Source organism: Artemia franciscana, chromosome 1 (genome assembly GCF_032884065.1).
Source record: "Artemia franciscana chromosome 1, ASM3288406v1, whole genome shotgun sequence".
Taxonomy (NCBI): Eukaryota; Metazoa; Arthropoda; class Branchiopoda; order Anostraca; family Artemiidae; genus Artemia; species Artemia franciscana.
Window position 1 is genome coordinate 33,157,311 of NC_088863.1, and position 21,309 is coordinate 33,178,619.

General features: G+C 35.5%; 1 protein-coding gene across 2 annotated transcripts in view; it reads right to left on the reverse strand.

The window, feature by feature from the left end:
• The window catches only part of LOC136028874 (E3 ubiquitin-protein ligase TRIM9-like), a 162,156-nt gene extending 144,215 nt beyond the window's left edge, over positions 1-17,941 (reverse strand). For both annotated transcript variants that reach the window (XM_065706821.1, XM_065706831.1), the window contains exon 1: positions 17,081-17,941. In XM_065706821.1, the coding sequence (XP_065562893.1) occupies positions 17,081-17,824 (744 nt within the window). In that variant the 5' untranslated portion in view covers positions 17,825-17,941. The remainder of the gene's footprint in view (positions 1-17,080) is intronic.
• Between the last annotated feature and the right edge of the window lie 3,368 nt (positions 17,942-21,309).

The following is a 21,309-nucleotide window of genomic DNA, read 5'->3' on the forward strand; positions in this document are numbered from 1 at the left end:
AAACGAGCATGAATTAATTAAAGAAGATTATCTGTTGGAAGTAAAGATCGAAGTTGAAACTAAAAATAGTTTTAACGTCATTTCATAAATTATAATTTTCGGGGGGGGGGGGGGTAGAAGAAACTTCTGGTGTGCACTGTTATTCAGAAAGTAAAGAGTAACGCTAAACCGCAAAATGAGCAAAATTTATTCCTTATAGGAGGGGGACTGTACATTCCTCATCCCCACTTCCATCCCATGGTCACGGAAATTTCGGAGGGTGCACATTACGTTAGAAATTGAGAGTTAGTCCCTTTTTGTAAGTCGAAAGTGATTGGAGACCAACCCGCCAGGGCGGAATTTTCCGGGGGGATTTGGGTGGGGTGTATTTTCTAAGGTGGTGGGGGTAAACGCCGGCTCCTATCAAGTACAAATCTCTTTTAATCAGGACATTAATGAGTCCGAAAATGTACCATTGGGTACATGTGCATGGGTACGACCCGTGCAGGGTAATACATTTGTAAACAGCGCAAGCGCAGGATTTGCAAAGTTGGTGTTAAAATGCAACTCCACTCTAATTTGTGGCAATTCCTGGTCATTTTCAGTTAAATTTTGCTGTTCATTGCAATCTCCGTTCGCTTCCGGATTCATTTCTTCACACATGATCGTTTCTACCCGTTTTAAATTTGACATCTTATATAGGCCAGTTTCTACTCGTTTTTAATTTGTTCTTTATTTTCCGTGAGGGGGTTCATGCCCGTGAATAAAAACGCTGTCAGGTTTCAATGTGTAAAAACAAGTAACTGCCTCATAGCTCTTTAATGTCTCTTCCGTGGGGAATCATCCCCTAAGTAGCCTTTTAGATGGTTTTGGGCCGCCAGACCCTCCCTCACCCAAAACCAAGAAAGCTAAAACCAAACCAAGAAAGCTAGAAATACTTAAACTACAAATTCAAATGGTCATTTTACGAACTAATTTAGGTCTTCACATTCAGGCGATAGAAAAAAAAATAGTATTATAAAACAAAATGGTATACTGAAATTGACCTTGCATTAGGCACCTACAGATAAATTTACTTGGAGGAGGGTTCAGGTAAAGCCAAGGATTCGAAAAACATTTCTAAAATAGGCAGAGAATGTAGAAGAAATGACATAGAATCTCAAATTTTAGGTAGCCACTAATCTATGGTCCATCTCCCCCCCCCCCAAGCGTACGTGCCTTTGCAAATGGTTCTCTAGTATACACACCACTGCAAGTCTCTCTTTTTCTACCGAAAAGAATAATTTCCACGTCAACGTAAACCATTGTCATGATATAACTCAATTTTATTTTGTTCAGGTTTATAGAGCTATGTTTAGCCTACTAAAAATATCCGCTACGGCAAGCAGTAGTCCAGCTCTGGCAATTCAATCAAAAATGTAATAATCTTAAAACCTGAAACTATAATATGAAAACATCTTATTTGAGCAATCGTCTAGTATTAGGTTGTTAGAGTATAACGGAACACATTAGCTTAAGAATAGGAGTTCCCAATCAACTATTTCCATATTTGAAAGCTTATAATTTAGCTGAATGGTAGCATTACAATTAATGGTAATCTACACTCTAATGTTTATTTGCATAGCATGAATGCGTCTATAAATAAAATACACAGAAGGCTATACAAAAGCAATGGCATTTATGCATGAAAATTCCAACTGTGACTACCTTGGCTTTAATAATAATGACGAACCGTGCGTGACAAACCTCAAAATAGATGGGAGCATAACATAAATTTAAGAGAAAGAGCATTAATTCAAGAAAATAATGTAAAAAATGTTATCTAAAATATTTTCGGCGTACGTGTGCATCTAATCATAAGTTTAAAAAGAAAAGAAATCAGGATCCCGCATTGACCCTACTTCTAATGATCATGCTTTGTTCTTACTTCTACAGGGTTTTCACAAGAAATTGTCTATCAATCGATATTCAATGCCCTTCTAAACCTTAAAAGATGTTGTTCCAATTATTTCTTGTTTTAAAAATACGAACTTAGAGAAACACAAAAGAAATCAAACACTGAAGTTAACTGCATTATTCACCAACAATATTTGGCAGTTGGCCAATATACATTAATGTTGTCCTGATATATACACTTGTTAATTTTGTCCTCGGGTTTACCACAAGTCTTGACTAAGCCCTGAATTATTTTGCTGTAGGTACAATTTTCAGATAGCTCCGATTGAATCCGAAGCAAACAGTTAAAAAATAAAACAGTGTCGATTGTGCTTTCAAACAGTTCGTGGTAACGAACTGTAGTAAGGAGCGACCCGGCTCAATAGTAACCAAAACTAAAAAAAATGAATTTAGATACCAATAGCTACGTCAAAAGAATCGCATTTTAATGCTGATTTTAAATATATAAGTTTAATCAAGTTTAGTATTACCCATCAAAAGTTACGAGTCTGGGAAAATTTGCGTTATTTTAGAAAACAGGGGGAAACACCCCCTAAAAGTCATGGAATCTTAACGAAAATCACACCATCACATTCAGCGTATCAGAGAACACTACTGTTTCTAGAAACAGTAGGGTTTCTGATACGTATCTAGAGCCAAGATTTTGCTCTAGATCCGCCTTTGGGGGGTTCATGACTTTCAGAAAACTTTCTTTACTTAAACAATTGCTTTTTTATTTGGAATAAGAAGCTCTGTCAATTTTAAATTGACTTGTTCCTGACTTGGAGGTCGACTCTTTGTTATTTAAATTAGATTAGAGGCCAAATATCCCTTGAAGGTACTTCAGACCCGAAAACCTTCTGATGTATACCTAGTAGACGCGTTTTGATCGCAAGGGGGGAACTGGTTCCATAGAATATAGTTGTTGGAAGGGGCGTCATGCATGGAGGAGGGGGATGTCCCTCTCCCAAAGTTTTCTGCCAGCTGGACGAAACATTTGATTCGACAAAATAGTGCCATTATTTTACTTTTTATCTATTTTCTTCATCTTTTTAGGGCAATAGGGCTGATTGAAATATGTGACGTAATCAATAGAAGAAGATCAGTCTCAGTCGGTAAAAAATAAAAAGTTTTCGGTAAAAAAGTCGGTAAAAATTTAATACCAATATCACACAAATATTCTAAATATTATAGGATGTTCTGCACCATACACTCCTTCTAAATTTCGGAAAATAGGCAGAATGTTTCGAAATTTCTTCATTATTTTTATTGGTCATACTTTATCGTTGGCTACCCAATTTCGCATGGCGCAGAAAATTTCCCGGTGGGAAAATCAACCGCAGGGATTTTCCATGGCTGATATTTCAATGGCAAGTAAGACCCACTTATAAACCGAATTCGTTCTATTTCAATGCACAAAAAACAAAGGAGCTATTGACTTCCCCATCGAAGGTGCCACGGATGCAACCACAGTTCATCTTCATAAATGAAGCTATAAAAAGAGTCGATGAGCTTCGTCTCCTCGGAATCCACTTCTCCAAACATTTCAATTGAAATACTCACCACGATACGATGAAAATCTGTGCAAGAAAGCTAGGGATCAAACTTCACTGCAAAAACCTTCTACCGCCGAGCTCGATCATCCAACTTAGCAAGTCCTGCTCGGAAAACGTTGCTGCTACCGCTTCAAAAACTCAAAAATGTGTCTTACAGAGTAGGTTCAGTTGTTCCCAGTCTATTAGTGAAAGGTTTGATTTAGCATCGATGGCTGTTTCTACAAGTACATAAATTCACCTCCTTGTCTTGAGCTTTCTCTTATTGTACCCCCCATTGTCCGACCGCTAAGACAGACACAAAGGGACACAGCCCGATTCAGTTATTGTAAAGTAGACAAGACGAGAACAGAGCACTTGAAAAACAACTTCAATCGATGTTGCACTTCGATTTGTAATGACCTTCATGGGGCTGATCTCCCTAAAATTTCTCTGTCGACTCCTTGAAAAGAGGGTTCAAAAGTCATGTGAAAGTCATGTGAAGGAATTCCCTTCATGATAATTAAATTTAAACAAAAAGTTTTTTTAACTGAAAGTAAGGAGTGACATTAAAACTTAAGACAAACAAAAATTACTCCGTATATGAAAGGGGCTGTTCCCTCCTCAACGCCCCGCTCTTTACGCTAAAGTTTGACTCTTTCTCTCAACTCTACTTTTACCTTAAGCGTAAAGAGCGGGCCGTTGAGGAGGGAACAGCGCCTTTCATATACGGAGTAATTTCTGTTCGTTTTAAGTTTTAAGTAAAAATATACATAATTTACAAATTGAGGAGGGAACAGCCCCTTTCATATACGGAGTAATTTCTGTTCGTTTTAAGTAAAAATATATATAATTTACGAACTAACTTAGCCTACGTAACGAACTTCAATATTCTTTATTTCGTATGTTTTTATTACGTATATGAGGGGGTTTGCCCCCTCATAAATTGTGTCCCAATTCCTTAAGAATGAACCCTGAATCACAAAGGCCATAGAATAAATAGTTGAAATTAATAAAATTACTTTAGCGTAAAGGGCGAGGTATTAGGAGGAGGCAAACCCCTCATACACGTAATAATTTCTGTTCGTTTTAAGTTTTAATGCTACTCCTTACTTTCAGGTGAAAAAACTTTCCGTATTTATTTTTCCATTATTTTTTTTTAAAAATTGCTAAAAAATCCTGCACCCCCTTCATGGAAATTCTCTTCCCCATGACAAATTCCCCCATGGAAAGCTTCCCCCGCATAACCAACACAAAGTCTGTACAGCAGTCTGTCTTATATATTTTTTCTTCTGGAAAATGTTGAGATAACCTGGTCACCGGTTTCAAAATCGCTAAGTTACGTAACTAGACAAATCGTGGTTGAGTAAGTCTCAATTTTCGCATTGTTAGCACTGAAAAAATATACAAGGACTCCTAAAGAACATGTTTAGCCATGACCTTAATACTTCCGATAAGAAAATTTAGTAATTTTCTATTACCCCAGGTCAAAAGAGTTATATGTTTTAGAAAAATACACATTATAATTCTCAAGACCTATTGTAAGGCGGTCATATCTGATGATGTTACAAGAACATTCTACATATTTATAATATATAAAATATATATTATGGATATAATTCATATATTATTCATTCTTTTTAGAATATAATTAAAAAAAAACTTTCCAGAAAAGATATGTTTCAAAGAAAAGTAAAGAGCCACAAACTTAAAACTGTTCGTAATATTCATCAGCGAAAAAATGGCAATTTCAACAGGTCAGAATTGTTAGAATTCCAACACAATCAAAATTGAAGCCCTCATTGGAATTCCCCTATTTTTTTTTTTTTTTAGTTTTACATTTGCTGTGAGAAAAAATTCTTATTGAATATAATTCTTTATGTTTTATATTGTTAAAGGACCCAGTCCAAGTCAACAAAGGAGGGGAGAGTACACTCCCTTTAACCGTTTTGACCGCTTAACATATTTACTAGTTTTACCGTTTTTTATATATTATCTAAATATATACGGTAAAGTTTGACTCTTTCTCACAACTCTACTTTTTAAAACAATAAAAAGAACTTTAATGTAAAGAGCGAGATGTTGCGGAGGAAAAGCCCCTTTCATATACGGAGAAATTTCTGTTCGTTTTAAGTTTTAATGTTGCACATTACTTTCATTTAAAAAAAAATTGTTTTTTTACTTAATTTCTGGAAGTTTTTGAATTAATGCATGTTTTGATCTTGGCTCTCCGCATATATATAGAATTAAAACTAAATTTGCAATTTTTTTTGGCTAAATGGCTTTATCATAGTTTTAATCGGAAGATTTTGAGAAAAAAGGATCGAAGAAGGAGGCCTAGTTGCCCTCCAATTTTTTTATTACATAAAAAGGCAACTAGAACTTCTAATTTTTACAAACGTTTTCATTGGTAAAAAATATACGTAACTTACGAATTAACTTACGTAACGATCTTCTATATTCGTATGTTCTTATTGCGTATATGAAGGGGTTCACCCCTCGTCGATACCTCACTCTTTACACTAAAACTTAAATTTTGTCCCAATTCCTTAAGAATGACCTCTGAATCACAAAGGCCGTAGAATAAATAGTTGAAATTACTAAAAATACTTTAGCGTAAAGAGTGAGGTATTACGAGGAGGTAAACCCCTCATATGCTTAATAATTTTTGTTCGTTTTAAGTTTTGATGCTGCTACTTACTTTCAATAGAATAAACTTTTCATATTTATTTTTTCATTGTTTTTTCAAATAATGCTAGAAAACCCTGCTCTCCCTTCATTGAAATTCTCTTCCCCCGTGAGAAGCTCATGCATGGAAATATCCTAACACGTAACCCCACCCCCCTCAACTCTCCCCCCTAAACCAAAAAAAAACCCCTGAAAACGTCTGTACACTTCCCAGTAACCATTACTATATGTAAACACAGGTCAAAGTTTGTAACTTGCAGCCTCTCCCACGGGGACTGCGGGGGAGTAAGTCGTCCCCAAAGACATAGTTATTAGGTCATTCGACTATGGTGACTAAAATGGCTGCCTCAGAATTTTGATTCGATGACTTTGGGGGGAAAATGAGTGTGGGAGGGGGCCTAGGTGCCCTCCAATTTTTTTGGTCACTTAAAAAGGGCATTAGAACTTTTGATTTCCGTTAGAATGAGCCCTCTCGCGACATTCTAGGAGCACTGAGTCGATACGATCACCCCTGGGGAAAAAAATAAATAAAATAAACACGCATCCGTGATCTGTCTTCTGGCAAAAAATTCAAAATTCAACATTTTTGTTGATAGGAGCTTTAAACTTCTACAATAAGGTTCTCTGATACGCGGAATCTGACGGTGTGATTTTCGTTAAGATTTTATGACTTTTAGGGGATGTTTTCCTCTATTTTCTAAAATGAGGCAAATTTTCTCAGGCTCTTAACTTTTGATGGGTAAGAATAATCTTGATGAAACCTATATATTTAAAATCAGCATTAAAGTACGATTCTTTCGATGTAACTATTGGTATCAAGATTCCATTTTTTAGAGTTTCGGTTACTATTGAGCCGGGTCGCTCCTTAGTACAGTTCGTTACCACGAACTGTGTGATTACACATCAGAACAAGACATAGATCATTGTATTACCTACCTTTCTTCCTATGCTAGGAAAAACATAATGATTTACAAGACTATACAATATCATCAAAGATACTCTTGTGACTCGCGGTAAAGAATTATGAGCATCAATACAAAGACGGTTATTTTACACAGCTGCACCGTGAGTTTAAATTTTGTTTCTTCTATTCTGTTAAATTTTCAAAGGTCTGGAAAAATAATAGAGTTAGATTGAAAATTATTCTAAAATGAAAGAAGGGTAGCATGGTACCTATGCAGAGGGGGGGGGGTAATTTTGTCATAAATTCGGATATCTTTTCATTGTCGAGTTATAAGTTAGATGAAAATACCACTCGAGACCTTTTTTTATGCTGTTTCAAAATACAACCGTCATTTTACTAAGAAATTAAATGGACCCTTTAAGGTGATGCCTTTTTCTTTTATTTTCTGCAATTTAGTTTGAGTCTTATTTTTTTTACTCAAGGTTTCTGGGCATAATATATTAGTGTAAAATACATCATAATTGAATGCGTGATAGATTAAAGGGTACTTATGTATTATAACACCAACACTCAAGTTTATGCTGTGTAAAACTCGAGAAAAAACCGGTTTTATCTGTCTGTATTAAGAAACAATTAGCTTACGCTCAATGGAAAACAAGTGGCGGACAGGTGACAGGACAATGGAAAACAAGGTGACAGGATGCATTAGAATTATATAATTTGGGCTATATATTAGCACATTAGGGGGTGGGGTTAGGTTAGTTTAGGTTGCGTCACCCCCCCCCCCTACCAACCCAAAAAATGTGCAAATATATAGTCCAAATTTGTTTCTAAAATATTATATTTTCAATATGTTTTGGTATTTTATATTAAAATTAACCTAACTTCACTTCTTGGGAGTTGGTGGTAGGCCAATAATGCATAAGTGCCGATTTAAGGGATTGATCTTTTTGCTAGGAATCTTAACCATTTAAAAATTTGTTGAATTTTGCTTTATTTGGTAATTAAAAATAAGTACTTTTCTTTTTCCCTTGAGAATCTTATTTTGCATATAACGTTTCATCTTTAAATGTATTCCACTCCTCACCATTGATACTCTGGTGCCCTCCCTCCTGCAATATTTTTGGCAGCCATCCAGGCATGATTGAGTGGTTTAACTGCAGTCTAGGATTTTTTTTTTTTTTTTACGTCTTGGAAAGTTAAGTAGGTGAGTGATATTTAATGGTACGGATATTCTCGTCAAATTAGGTGTATTGGAGTTTTTTAAATACGTAGGTCTATCTCCACAACTTCTAATGCTTGAGCAATTATTAACCCTGTATGAAGGCTAATCCTGAGACAAAAATAATAGAATTTAAAAAAAAAAATGGTAGAATTGGATTTGCCATTCAAAACGTTTTTTAAATATAATTTTCTTAGCGTAAAAATTGCGGCCCCTCCCTTCTGCCCATCTTAATGAGACAAAATTAAGCTATAGATTCTATTAAAATTCAGGGATTAGTTGATTAAAACAGAAGCGACCCCAAAACATGATTCATAAAAATTGTATATTTTAGCCAAAAATAAAAATTCGGTTATTATTTACAGATTGTTTTCTTGTAAAGTTTTACATTATTTTCAGACTTGTTTGTTTTTTTTTACACTCGGTTGTTATGTGTTTATTACTATTCTAACAAGCACCTTTGTTTCAACATTGATCAAACAGTTCGTTGTAATGAACTGTTAGTAACTCGACCCCACAGGAACCAAAACTTGTTCAAACTAAAACTTTTTAAAACTTGTTCAAACTAAAAGCTCATTGAGTTTCAATATTTGAAACTCAAACATTTTCAGTCTCAATGTGTGAAAATTTACTTTTAAGTCGCTGTTATTCTTCGTCCAGTTGAACAAGTTTTTACTTACTCTACTTCTGTTCAACTGAAAGTGACTATTTGTCCAAATCTCACACAAACAGCCAAATTCTCTCAAAACTATTTATTGGTCAGTTGAAAGAATCTTAAAGGGCTGGTAGCTATCAAGGTGCGCATACAGTCACAGCAGGTAATGGGAAAGCTGTAACGTGAAACATTAGTCGCCTAAAACAGCCAAATTACAATGTAGCAGCAATTCTCTCTTTATTTTGGGGATTAAATTAGGGCAAAACTAATATCACAGCTTCATAATGCGTTTGACTGCCAGGATGCCAGCCAATATTGTTCTCACAGAAAATCAAATGGTGTTTTTTTATAGTTGCTGAAATGGCTTGCCATTGAATTAGATTATTAGAAATTTTTAACCTTTCATCCATTTTAAAAACTGGATTTTTAACCAAAAACTTTTTATTGTAAGTGTATTATTGTTTATTTATTTGCTGAAGTCTTGGGATTCACTGTCTTGGGAAAAAAGTCCTCATTATTCTCTCTTCTGTATTTGAGGTTAAGTGATAGCGATTATATAGTGATTTCATATTTATTTTTAACCGATGTCTTGACAAACAATAGTATTCGACAACATACATATAGTTTTAGTGATAGTGATTCTATATTTATTTTTCGTCGATGTTTTGAAAAACATAAGTATAATATTCAAGATTCATATAGTTTTAATGATAGTGATTATATAATGACTCTATATTTATTTTTCGTCGATGTTTTGAAAAACAAAAGTATAGTATTCAACAGGATACATATAGTTTTCAATAAAACGCAATGATGCATCACGCAATTAGTATGGCTTGCAGTTAGAAATATTAATAGTTTTCTGAATCACAATTAATAATGTAATCTAATTCAATGGCAAGCCATTTACTAGCCATAAATATCACACTCCATAATTTTAATGTACCGTTTTTTTTTTCAAAAAAAAAAACAGTATTTCAAAGAAAAGAAGTATATTGTATGCAGATTGCTGCTGTTACTTTATGGACGGAGTTGTACACTCCAATTCTATTGGTATCATAAAAATAATACATACCCAATAGCATCAGTATCAATGATACTCACTGATCACTATATTACAACTATAAAAAAAACACCATTTGATTTTGTGCGAGAACAATATTGGCTGGCATCCTGGCAGTCAAACGCATGATGAAGCTGTGATATTACTTTTGCCCTAATTTAATCCCCAAATTTATTGTTTATTATTTTCTTTGCTGAAGACGACCCTTAGATATACAGCCAAAATATTCAAATAGGTTTTGTTCATTCCACTGGCAGGCTGGAGAGTAATAGGGGGTTTGGCGGTGTTAAGGGTGCACCTTTATGTCTCAAATCGTACAGATAGGAAATCATTACCCAATTCCGCTTCGAAAAAGGTGAGTGTCTATTTTTATGGTAAAAAGAAGTTCACAGGAAGAGAAGTTGGAGGGGCCATGAGCACAGTTTGGGTCTTTAGTTGTACACATTAAATGTTCCTGCAGGAGTTTGGCTAAAACAGAGCTTTGAACCCCCTCCCCTGTTTGATAAACTAATAGTGAAATGAATCATAAATGTTTCGATTTGTTTAGCTTCAGCGTTCAAACCACACTGACTATCATTTTGTAAACACTGTAAAAAAGGAAATGAATAAAAATGTAGATGATTAAAATCCTTCTCGAACTTGCCGTCTCTTATCTTAATCAAAAGGTAGATGTCAGGAAAGTTGTAAGGAACAAATATAAGGGCATCCTGGTGGCGAGGAAGTTAAAAGTTGACAGGGCAAGTACCGCAGCAGGACCTCTGTAGATCTATCTCTGAATATGACTATCGCAGCGGCAACTTCTATAGTGAAGCTTCGATTGGCGCCAGCCTGTGATTAGGCATGATTACAGACAACCCTCGAAGTACAAATTAGAATTTTCAATAGTTCTTATCATCATTGTCTATTTGTTTGAATAACTTGATGCATAAAATAGTGTGTCTAGTAACACGAATCCTTATGGATTCTGATGTCTTATCACTTCGGTGCTAGACCCATGAGTTTGATAGCCGGGTCATCATCATGACTTATCTGTCAAAAGCGATTAATGGATCATTTCACTTTGAACAGGTTTTATTCACAATGAAGTATGATACTTCTTAATTTTGATTTTACTCCCTCTATCCTCTACTAACCATGGTATTTTTTTTGTCTTGTTTGTTTGTTGTCTTTTCTGGGGCGGGGTAAATTGAAGTCAATATGTCACATTACAAATCAAGGACTCCTCAATTCTTTAAGGTTCATAGTTTTTGAAATGAAAGTTAGAGCAATAAGGTGTTGACATCTGTGCACCCCATCCTGAAATTTCAAGATTTTTTTTTTAGCCCCCCGCCCCTCAGTCTTATATTTTTTTGCATCATTTACCAGTAGTTTTTTCTCGATGATCCCTTAGATCTTTCGTTCAGTGATATTTTAAATACAAGAAAGCAAATTCAACTGCATTCTAAATTTAATATTCATTTAAATGTACTTAGTTTTAAAGTACTAAAAACATTGGAAATAAATCTTATCGATGGAATTGGTTAAACGGTAGCTTACTTAACCGTGTTTAGCCTTAACAATTAGGAAAGATCGGGAATTTAGTTTTGAATGAAAAGCAGCTATGCAATTTTTGGAAGGAACGCGTGCCAAATTTAAAAATAATACACGCGGACGACAAATCAGCAAAAAGAAGCCAATACAAATGGCACCAAATAGCTTAAAAAGGCATAGCTTTCTTATAAAGATCTTTGGGAATCCTAAAAAATCACGGCAATAAACAGTCTAAAAAGTTTCATCTTTCCTTTGAAAATGTAGTTTCCTTTCGTCAAGCTGTAGTGATCAGGAACTTAGTTTAGCTTTGTTACAAAAAATATACATGGACAGTGCATGGCATTAATAAGTGTCTAGTTATAGCGCAAACTACAACTTCTCGAGTACTTGTCGGGTATAGGAAAAACACCCAAAAACTGAAGTTGGGTTAATCCTAACGAAAGATAATAAAATATGATACTTTAGGAGCAAAATTATAGAAAACTAACCAAGCCTAATCAACCCCCACCCCTAATGAGCAAATATATAGCCCAAATTATACAGGTCCAATGCAGTGTATCATCCATCCCTTGTTTTTGTAGCCATGAAACAGATTTCTGAGATTTAACCTAAGTGTAATTTTTGAATGTGTTTCCGTTAACCGTCAAATATCCTTCTTGTATAATGATTAGTTCATTAGGTACTTACGAGTTATCCCGAAGACACTCAAGAAGTTTGATCTGTCTAATCTATTTTGAAACCGGTTTTTCTGTCTGCATTCAGGTACACTTAGCTTAGACTAAGTGAAATAAACTACTATGCAGGTATATCTAATCAAACCTTATATAGATTTGATTTGGTTGTGTTTGGTTAGGTTAGGTAGCTCATATAATGCGTTCTGGGCGGTCTGCTTTCCATAATTCTATGTTGTAGTTTCCGTAATTTTGCTACTAAAGCCTTATATTTTCATCAGATTTTGGTATATCTCATTGTGGTTAACCTAACTTCACTTCTCGTGTGTGACCGGTATAATACGTAATTACCGTTTATTACAGGTCAAACAAGACCATACAATACAGTATTCAACAATATTCATTACAAATGACATATCACAAGATAAATAGCATGAAAATTCTTTCTTTTCTCCCCACCTCCCTAAGAATAACAACTAAATTAGAATGACCTGAGCGACTGCCGTTTTTTTAGTCGTCTGCAAGATCCCGAGGAATTCAAGCACATAACCCTCAAAAAATTACTTTAAAATTACTTACACGAGAAAGCCACTGGTACTCTGCAAGAACATGGACCATCTCCTCAAATCTTTAACTACATTTAGGCAAGAGTAATACGCATCTGAGATAATCTATTTTCTTTCACAAGCCACTTCTATTTTTATTGGTGGACACGTCATTTGAATAGGAAAACAAGTCCCTAAATCAAGCCTAAACAAAGTTGGAAAACAAGTCCCTAAATCAAGCCTAAACAAAGTTCCAAACTAAAAATATCTTTAACCTAGGCATAATACTTCGTCTCTAAATTTAGATTTCCGGTTCTTTAATCCAAAACTGATCCATAGGCAATTCTTTGTTTTCTGGTGGTCCTATCCCTTCATCCCAAATATGAAGGGGTAGACAGTCAAACAGTACTGTTTTATCTAATACAACTCTTGTTTGATATGGACATAATCTTTTGCGTTTCGACAAAAGAAGCTGTAATTGCTAACCTATGAAACAGTTCGTGATAACGAATTGTAAGTAAGGAGGGACTCGGCTCAATAGTAACCGAAACTCTAAAAAACATGATTTTATATTAATGGATATATCAAAAGAATTGGCTTTTTATCCTGATTTCAAATATATAAATTTCAAATGGCCTTACCATTCAAAGGTTACGAGCCTGAGAAAATTTTCCTGATTTACAAAAAAGGAGAAAACGCCCCCTAAAAGTCAAGTGATCTTAATCAAAATCACACCAACAGATTCAGTGTATCAGAGAACTCTACTGTACAGGTTTCAAGTTCCTATCTGAAAAAATGTGGACTTGGTATTTTTCGCCAGAAGAAAGATCACGGATGTGTGTTTATTTTGTGTTTGTTTGTTGTTTTCCCCGGGGGTGATCGTATCGAACCAATGGTCCTAGAATATCAGAAGAGGGCTCATTCAAACGGAACTTAAAAGTTCTAGTGCCCTTTCTAAGTGACCAAAAAATTTGGTGGGCGACTAGGCGCCCTCCCCAGACCTCTTTTTCCCCAAAATCGTCCGTTCAAAATTTTGAGATAGCCATTTTGTTTATCATAGTTGAAAGGCCCAATAATTATACCTTCGGGTATAACATACACCTCCCCCCAGTCCGAGGGGAAAGGTCTTAAAGTTATAAAAATTTGCCCATTGTTTAGGCATAGTATTTGTTATTGGGTTGCATGCATACATTTTCGGGTGTAGGGGACAAATTTTCCGCTGGGGTTTTTTCCACGGGAAATTTTACATGGGGAGGGAAGTTTCCAGAGATTGAACATGTCAGGGGAAATTATATACTGCGGGAAATTTTCCGAATTCTTATACAGAATTGTTTTTAATGTCTTGCTTTCTTTTTTCCTTCTCAATTTTACGCGCGGGGGGTGGTTAAGAGTAATTGTCCGGGATAAATTTTCACCGGGATTTGTCTAGAGGATATTTCCGTGAGAAGGGGGTTTCTCCGTGGAGGTGGGGCCAGATTTCCTGGCATTATTTAATAAACGACAAGAAATTAAATAATAAAAAGTTTTTTTCCAACTGAAAGTAAGGAGCAACATTAAAACTTAAAACGGACAGAAATTGTTAAGTATATGAAGGGGTTTGCCCCCTCCTCCCCACCTCGCTATTTGCGCTAAAGTTTGAATTTTGTCCCAATCCTATAAGAATGACTCTTGAACCACAAGGGCCGTCTAATTAGAACAATAAGAAGTTTTTTTTTAAAGTATTAAGAAACTTTACCGTAAAGAGCGAGGTGTTGAGGAGGTGCAACCCACTTCATATGCGTAATAATTTCTGTTCGTTATAAGTTTTAATGTTGCCCCATACTTTCAGTTGAAAAAACTTGTTGTTTTTTTTAACTTAATATTAATACAGGCTCACAACTTTAAACCAGTACCGTCTCATCTGCGTGAGTCTGCTTAACTTAAGAGAAAATGATCCCAAATCATTTTTTGGTTGTGTATCGTTAATATGGAGACCAATTAAGTTTAACTGATATATTGATACCAACTATACTGTCGGGTCGTGCCTCCAGAACTCAGCTACACGATGTATTATATGTACCACCTTAGAAATAAAAGAACATTTAAAGATCTTTAAAATCGTAAAAAGGCTGATTTGTGCAGATTTATTGGTAAAAATGTTTTCTTTTAATCACTTATCTCTTTTACCTGCTTTTTGCAAAGAAAATGCAAGAAAATTGCCACCAAAAAAGACCGTATCCAGCAGGGGGAGGATCAGGGTTTGATTTCCAATTCTTTTCCGGCTCGTAACAACGTAACGAAGATCCATGTAAACAAATTTTTGATAGTTTTTTAAGTTTTGGTTATCAGCCCCCCCACCCGAACAAAAATTATGGATACACCCTTGTTCCCAAAATATTCAAATTTGTAATTTTAATTCAAATTTCACCTTAATAGTCAAATTTAGTTTTTCGTTCTTCATATGCATCCCCCCCATCCCAACTATCTCTATCAGTTTTATTGTTTAATACCTGTTTGTTTTGTTGTTTGTTTTTTTTTTTTTTTTTTTTGTTTATTAGGCTAAATAAAGTCCTAGTATATTCAACAGAATGTGGAGCTACAAAGAAAATCTACAGATCAGCACCCCATTATCAGAAAAAAAGCACCAGTATTAAATCAGGGTTTTCTAGGGAAACCCAAGGGATTCAGTCCCTTATTGTATGATTTACATACAGTGTAAAACAAAGTGTATTTATATTCCTGTTAAAGTCTTTTGCATTATTTTTCTTTTCTCAAAAATATATTTGTCCTATTTCCATTACATGGTCAAATCGGTAAATAAGATCACCCCCAGCCCATCACCCAGACTTGCCTTGAGCTCTGGCACCTTAGGAAGTCGTTTAATTAACCTATATGGAATAGCAACCCCTTAGGGCACTAGATAGGGTCCCTTTATCTGATGTTTTGCTGTTTTCTTTTTCAATTAGCTTTCATTGGCATCACGAGCCGACTACTGATGGGAAACAGTAAGAAATAAGTAAAAATAAAAATATTACAAGACCTGATAGGGTGTTTGAACCTCCACCCCGAAACGTTTGTCTGACTCCTAAAAAGAGACAAGTAATCCTGTATATGGCGCTGGCGAAAGGACAAAACCAACAGAATTTTCTGTACTTGTGTATTATACCACAGAGTCGAGTAGATTGCTGAATGTAAGAAGTTTCGCTGAATATATTTCATTATGATTAACCTAACTTCACTTCTTGAGTGTGTCTGGTATAATACATAAGCACCAAATTTTGTATATAGCCTAGGCCTAGGGCCAGGGTGTATCTAGATAATACGAGCTTACCAGGCTGGATTCCCCCCTTCAAAATATTTCTCTGACTCATAAACAGGACTCAAAAACGTAGGTAAAAAACCTTTACCGACCCCCCCCCCCCCCACTAACAAAATTTCTTTTGGTACCCACACCAACAAAAATTCTGGCTAAAGCCTCAGTCTGGGGCTATGTCAGGTCCAATTAGGGGGGGGGTAGGCCGCGATTAAATTCTACTCAAATAACAGGAATTGCATTTTCAGAACTAAAGGCAGAGAAAAGGCAACTGGTAACTGAAAATTAAGGTAAAATGTTGTTTTGTCAAAATTTCAGTAAGTAGACCTGTCATGTAGGCAAATTTCAGGGCCCTCTAGAAGGAGAAGGAGTGGAGGTGGGTATTTCAAAATACCTTCCCGGACGTACTTTAGCCTTTAGATCCATCCCTGAAAGTTTACTTTTCCTAACCTAACCCCTTTCCGAGATAGTCAAAATTCCCTATGAGATAGTACCCTACGGGTAAAATTCTAGTCCCTCCTTCTCCCTCAGAGGTTCGAACTCAGAGGTTGAATATCGTGACTTCCGGGGGCGACTCTCTAGCATTTTTATAGGGAGGGGGGCAAAAGGGGTCCATATCCAGATAGTCAAGGGGCACAGGATATATAAAAATTTTTTCTTTTCGCATTATTGGGGGGAGGCAACTTCCCACTTCCAAACTACGCCCCTGGTGACTTCCATGTCTTTGTTCTTACAGAAAATTGGTTTCGAAATATGTTAATAATTGAACAATACCCCAATCGATAAAAATACAGCAATTTGTATTATGTATATATATATAGGCTATATATATATTTCAGTCCCCTTCCAAAACAAAAAAAAATTGTTCGATATGTTGCTGCTGTGAATTTTCGGATTTTTATCCTATAAGTGAAACCAACCTCATTTTCACCCAGCAAATTTTTCAAATAGGCGTATGGGGGTTATGATTGGGTTAATAAATCAGTGCTCTGTCATGCTACTTGGCTTGTCATAGAATTCGACTGGAAGCCTTAATAGAATGGGTTAAGTAAAAAAAAGCTTGCCTTGGATGCCTTGCATATCGAACTCAGAGGTTGAATATCATGACTTCCATGTCTTTGTTCTTCCACACAAAAACCACAAAGGGGATAACGACACAAAAGACAGTAATGTGACAAAAGTTCATTAGGGTGGTCAAAACAGCGCCCACTCTCACAACTCTTGGCCTTTTGAGCCTGTCTATTTTTAAGTAATATTCGACCTTGGTGTGGACTTATCAAGGAATGCTTTAGGAGAGGTCCACGCATTGGGTGACATTTCACTTTACATGCATCACAATAGAATACTTGGCATTGATCGCAAAAAATTGTGGCATCACGTGCAACTGATTCACATAATTCACACTTTGAGCCGATATCTCTTGACTCACAATATTTTTCTACAATCCTTTTCATCAAGTTAAACGAGGGAAGATTTTTTGCCCCTTGTTCATCGAAAAAAGTTGCTTTTTTGCACACTGGACATGGTAAAGAAAAGCAAAGTGAATTGGAGGGTGGTGACTGCGCTTGATAACCGAGTGAACCTATGTAACTGCATGGTCGACTGCTGCAAACTACACCACTATCAGTTTCACTTAAGACCGACAACTTGTCTGCGTCCACGTTGTCTATACTGTCCGAAGCCTCCAGATTTTGGACAGTTTGTTGATGTTGTATTGCACATCCTAAACAAATGGCGTGATAACACGGAAGTAAAACAGGATTTGTAAAGAACTGTTTACATACTGCACACTTTATTTCCTCCTCCATATTTGTACAACGTGAAAAAACAATAACAAAAATCAGGCTGATGTAGTTACTCTATCCGAAGATCTTCGTTTCACTATAATACGCTTGTTTCTCTTTTTAGAACTAACTCATTGTATCATTTTTGATGAGCACGAAGCAGCAGACGGAGCACAAGCGCGCGCGCTAGCTACATCATCAATGGAAACAGTTTGGCTTGGGGCCTATTTCGGACTTACAGAAAACAAAGCAATAAATGATTGAACACGCGAGCGGCTCAAGTTTTTAGGCATCATTTTGATGGCTAATCCACTTCTAACAATTTTTATGGAGAACTACCGATTTTCTGATCAATCTTCCGACAAAAGAGAAGATTCCGAAACTACAGAAAATCTCCAGAAAACTTAAACCCTGGAAAATATTACTTTGTGATCATTCTTTTTCCTTACATGGATGTTGTCTGTGTTCTTTTTGGGATCTTTTTCTGGGGAAAAATAATGTAGCCATATCACAGGCAGTTGAGACAGCACGATTTTAATTTGATGGCTCATGTATGCACATTGCCCACTATCCATTTCACAGTGGCTGCATTGATTATCTATTTTAAATCGTTTAGACGCCTTCAAGGTTTGTAATTATCTCAGTTAATAAACTAACCCTAGGTATTGGCTAGCACCAAGAAGATGGAAACAGGATGGGAACTAAATGAACAAATACCGGGAAAATGGAACACACTGATTTGAAGCTTTCAAGATTAGTTTATTAATATTCATATTGTTAAAGCATTGTGGAAAATACCCAAAATACCAATTTGAGCATTATCAATGTAATGAAGGTAAAATATGTATAAATGATTTTGGTATTTGTGTCTTATAGCCACCACACTCAAAAAGTAAAGTTAGGTTAATCATAATGAAATAAACCGAATATGATGAAAATATAATAGTTTTGTAACACAATTATAGAAACTACAACAAAGAATTATGTAAGGGAGCCTCCCAGCCTGCATTATTTTAAATACATAACCTCAATTAACCGAGCCTAACCTAACCTGACCAAAATATCAACTAAATATTTAATTAGAATGTAGCTACAATGTAACTTCCCACCGAGCCGAAGCTATTTGTCTGGTATTAAGACCATGAAAACCGGCTATTGTCTCATGTTCACTATATAAATTCTCAGAGTTTGGTGACAATAAGACGCAAGTACTGTCTTTTTTTTTAGAGGACATTAGCAAATAATACAGCCATATATCTTATTTTTGTTCATCCACATATACGCTCAATCAGTGAAGCGTGCGACAAATAATACTCTTCATCGCAGGGTTGTAGGTTTGAGCCCCAAACCTGACAATTTGTTTACCGTCGCCAAAGGTGCAAAATCATAGACTATATTCTTTCCTCGGTAAAATTAGTGTTCGTGATTAAAAAATGTATACTATATTCTTTTCTTGATAAAAACTAGTGTTTGTTGTGAAAAATCGTATTAGACGATATGACCTTAAAGCTAGTACAGTATCTTTTTTACTTATGAGGAGTATTTCTAAAGTTATACTTTTGGTAAGAGTTCACCCTGTTTCGTCACACCAATTTGAAGTTTTCAAGAAAAGTTTTGTTGGGTGGGGAGAAAGAGACGACGACTTTGAATTCCTTGTTGAAGAAAGTTCAAAATGTCATATGTATTAAATGAGAAAAAAATATCCAACTGAGAGTAAGGAGCAGCATTAAAACCAAAAAACATTTGGTTTCAAGCAACATTTCTGTTGCTCAAGTACCAATATTTTGACCTTTCTTTGTAGTTTTACTGAACTCTAGCAGTTATCTTTGTCGTTTAATCAAACAGTTTGTGATAACAAACTATAGTAAGGAGCGACCCGGATCAATAGTAAACGAAACTCTACAAAATGGAAGTTTGATAATAATAGATACATCAAAAGAATCACATTTTTTTTAGTCTTATCAAATTTAGTCTTAGTTATCATAAGTTACATTTTTTAAATTTATTTTATTCAGTTATTGACGTTATTAAGTTGTTTTCCCTGTGTTTTCTATAATTATACGAACTTTCTTCTGTACTAAAAACTGCACTAATTACTAGTAAACAAATAAATATTTAGGATCACTATAAAAAGCTGATTCTTTGATTCAATGTTATCAATAGTTAGACTCTTATACTTTCGTTATTGACAAGGATTGTTATTTAGTGACCATTCATTACTGTGGAAAATTAGATTTTTTTTTTCTGCTGCAACCAAACTATATAGAAAAAATGTTTGTGAAAACTGAAAAAGGGTCACTCAGTCACAAACTAGAACTTGTATTTTCCTTTTTTTAGGGGAAAAATCTATTGGCAGGCAGCCAATAATCAGGAAGCGCATATTATTCCATGATTTTTACCTATTCAGCTCTTTTTCCTTTGATTTCCTTATAATTACTTTATGGTCCCCAATTTCCAGGAGGCTATTGCCCCCCCCCCCGTTTTCCGGCGCCCATGGACTTTTTTCAATGAATAAGCACGAAAGGATGACTTTCACCAAGCAAGCAATAAATATGAGTTTTAGTCTCCTCCTTCGTTCAAGAATCAGTTTCTTAGCACTCCTATGACTATTACTGATAAACAGTTCCGAAATTACAGAAGTAAACTGGAACGGAGCTGATAAGATCTGGGTATCGTTCCACTTAAGACATTGACAGGGCGTTAGATATCCTGGACAACTGAATTAGAACGTTTTTGCACTTGTTACTACCATCTGCCACATCTGTCACAATTTAAAGTATGGGGGGCTTAGGTTTGGTATTCCAATGAGATAGACATGGATTATATCGTATTGAAAACAGGAGGAAAGCGAACAAACGACTCTCTTGCAAAAGGGGAACTGAGTAATTTTAAAGAGAGAAATGTATCTAATAGTCAGACCGCGAGACTCAGTATTTTGCTTATTTTGATTAGTACCCATGATGGAAGGCACAAAATATTAAAGGATGGATACCAGGGTAGTCGACCATGCTGAAAAAGAATATCGTAGGACACGTATTCGCCATTGGGGTGTTTCTGAGATATAGGTCAGAAACACCAAATTTGGCCAATAATGGGGTTCGACGATTCTAATTTTTTTTTACAAATAAGAGTAGTCAAATCCAGTGTTCTCTTACATCAATCGACAGAAGAGATTTTTCCTAACGAATATGATTTTTTGTAAAAAAAAAAAAAAATAAAAAATAAAAGAAGGGTACGTTTTTTACTGCAGTTAAAAAAATTCAGGTTTTTGTCGATTGTTCAAGATAAAGTATTTTTTTTTATATTAAAAAAGAAAGCCGGTTTACTTCCGGACACATTGAGCTGAGAAAAAAAGTTTAAATTATTGTGTATGAGGGGTCTGCAACTGTTTTAGCGAGTGTACCCGATAATAGGAATTTTGTTTAGTAACCTGCTACCTAGCGGAATGTTTTTTTTCTCATCACGTGACAGCAGGGAGAATTAATCATTCCTGGACCGATAGAAAGTCA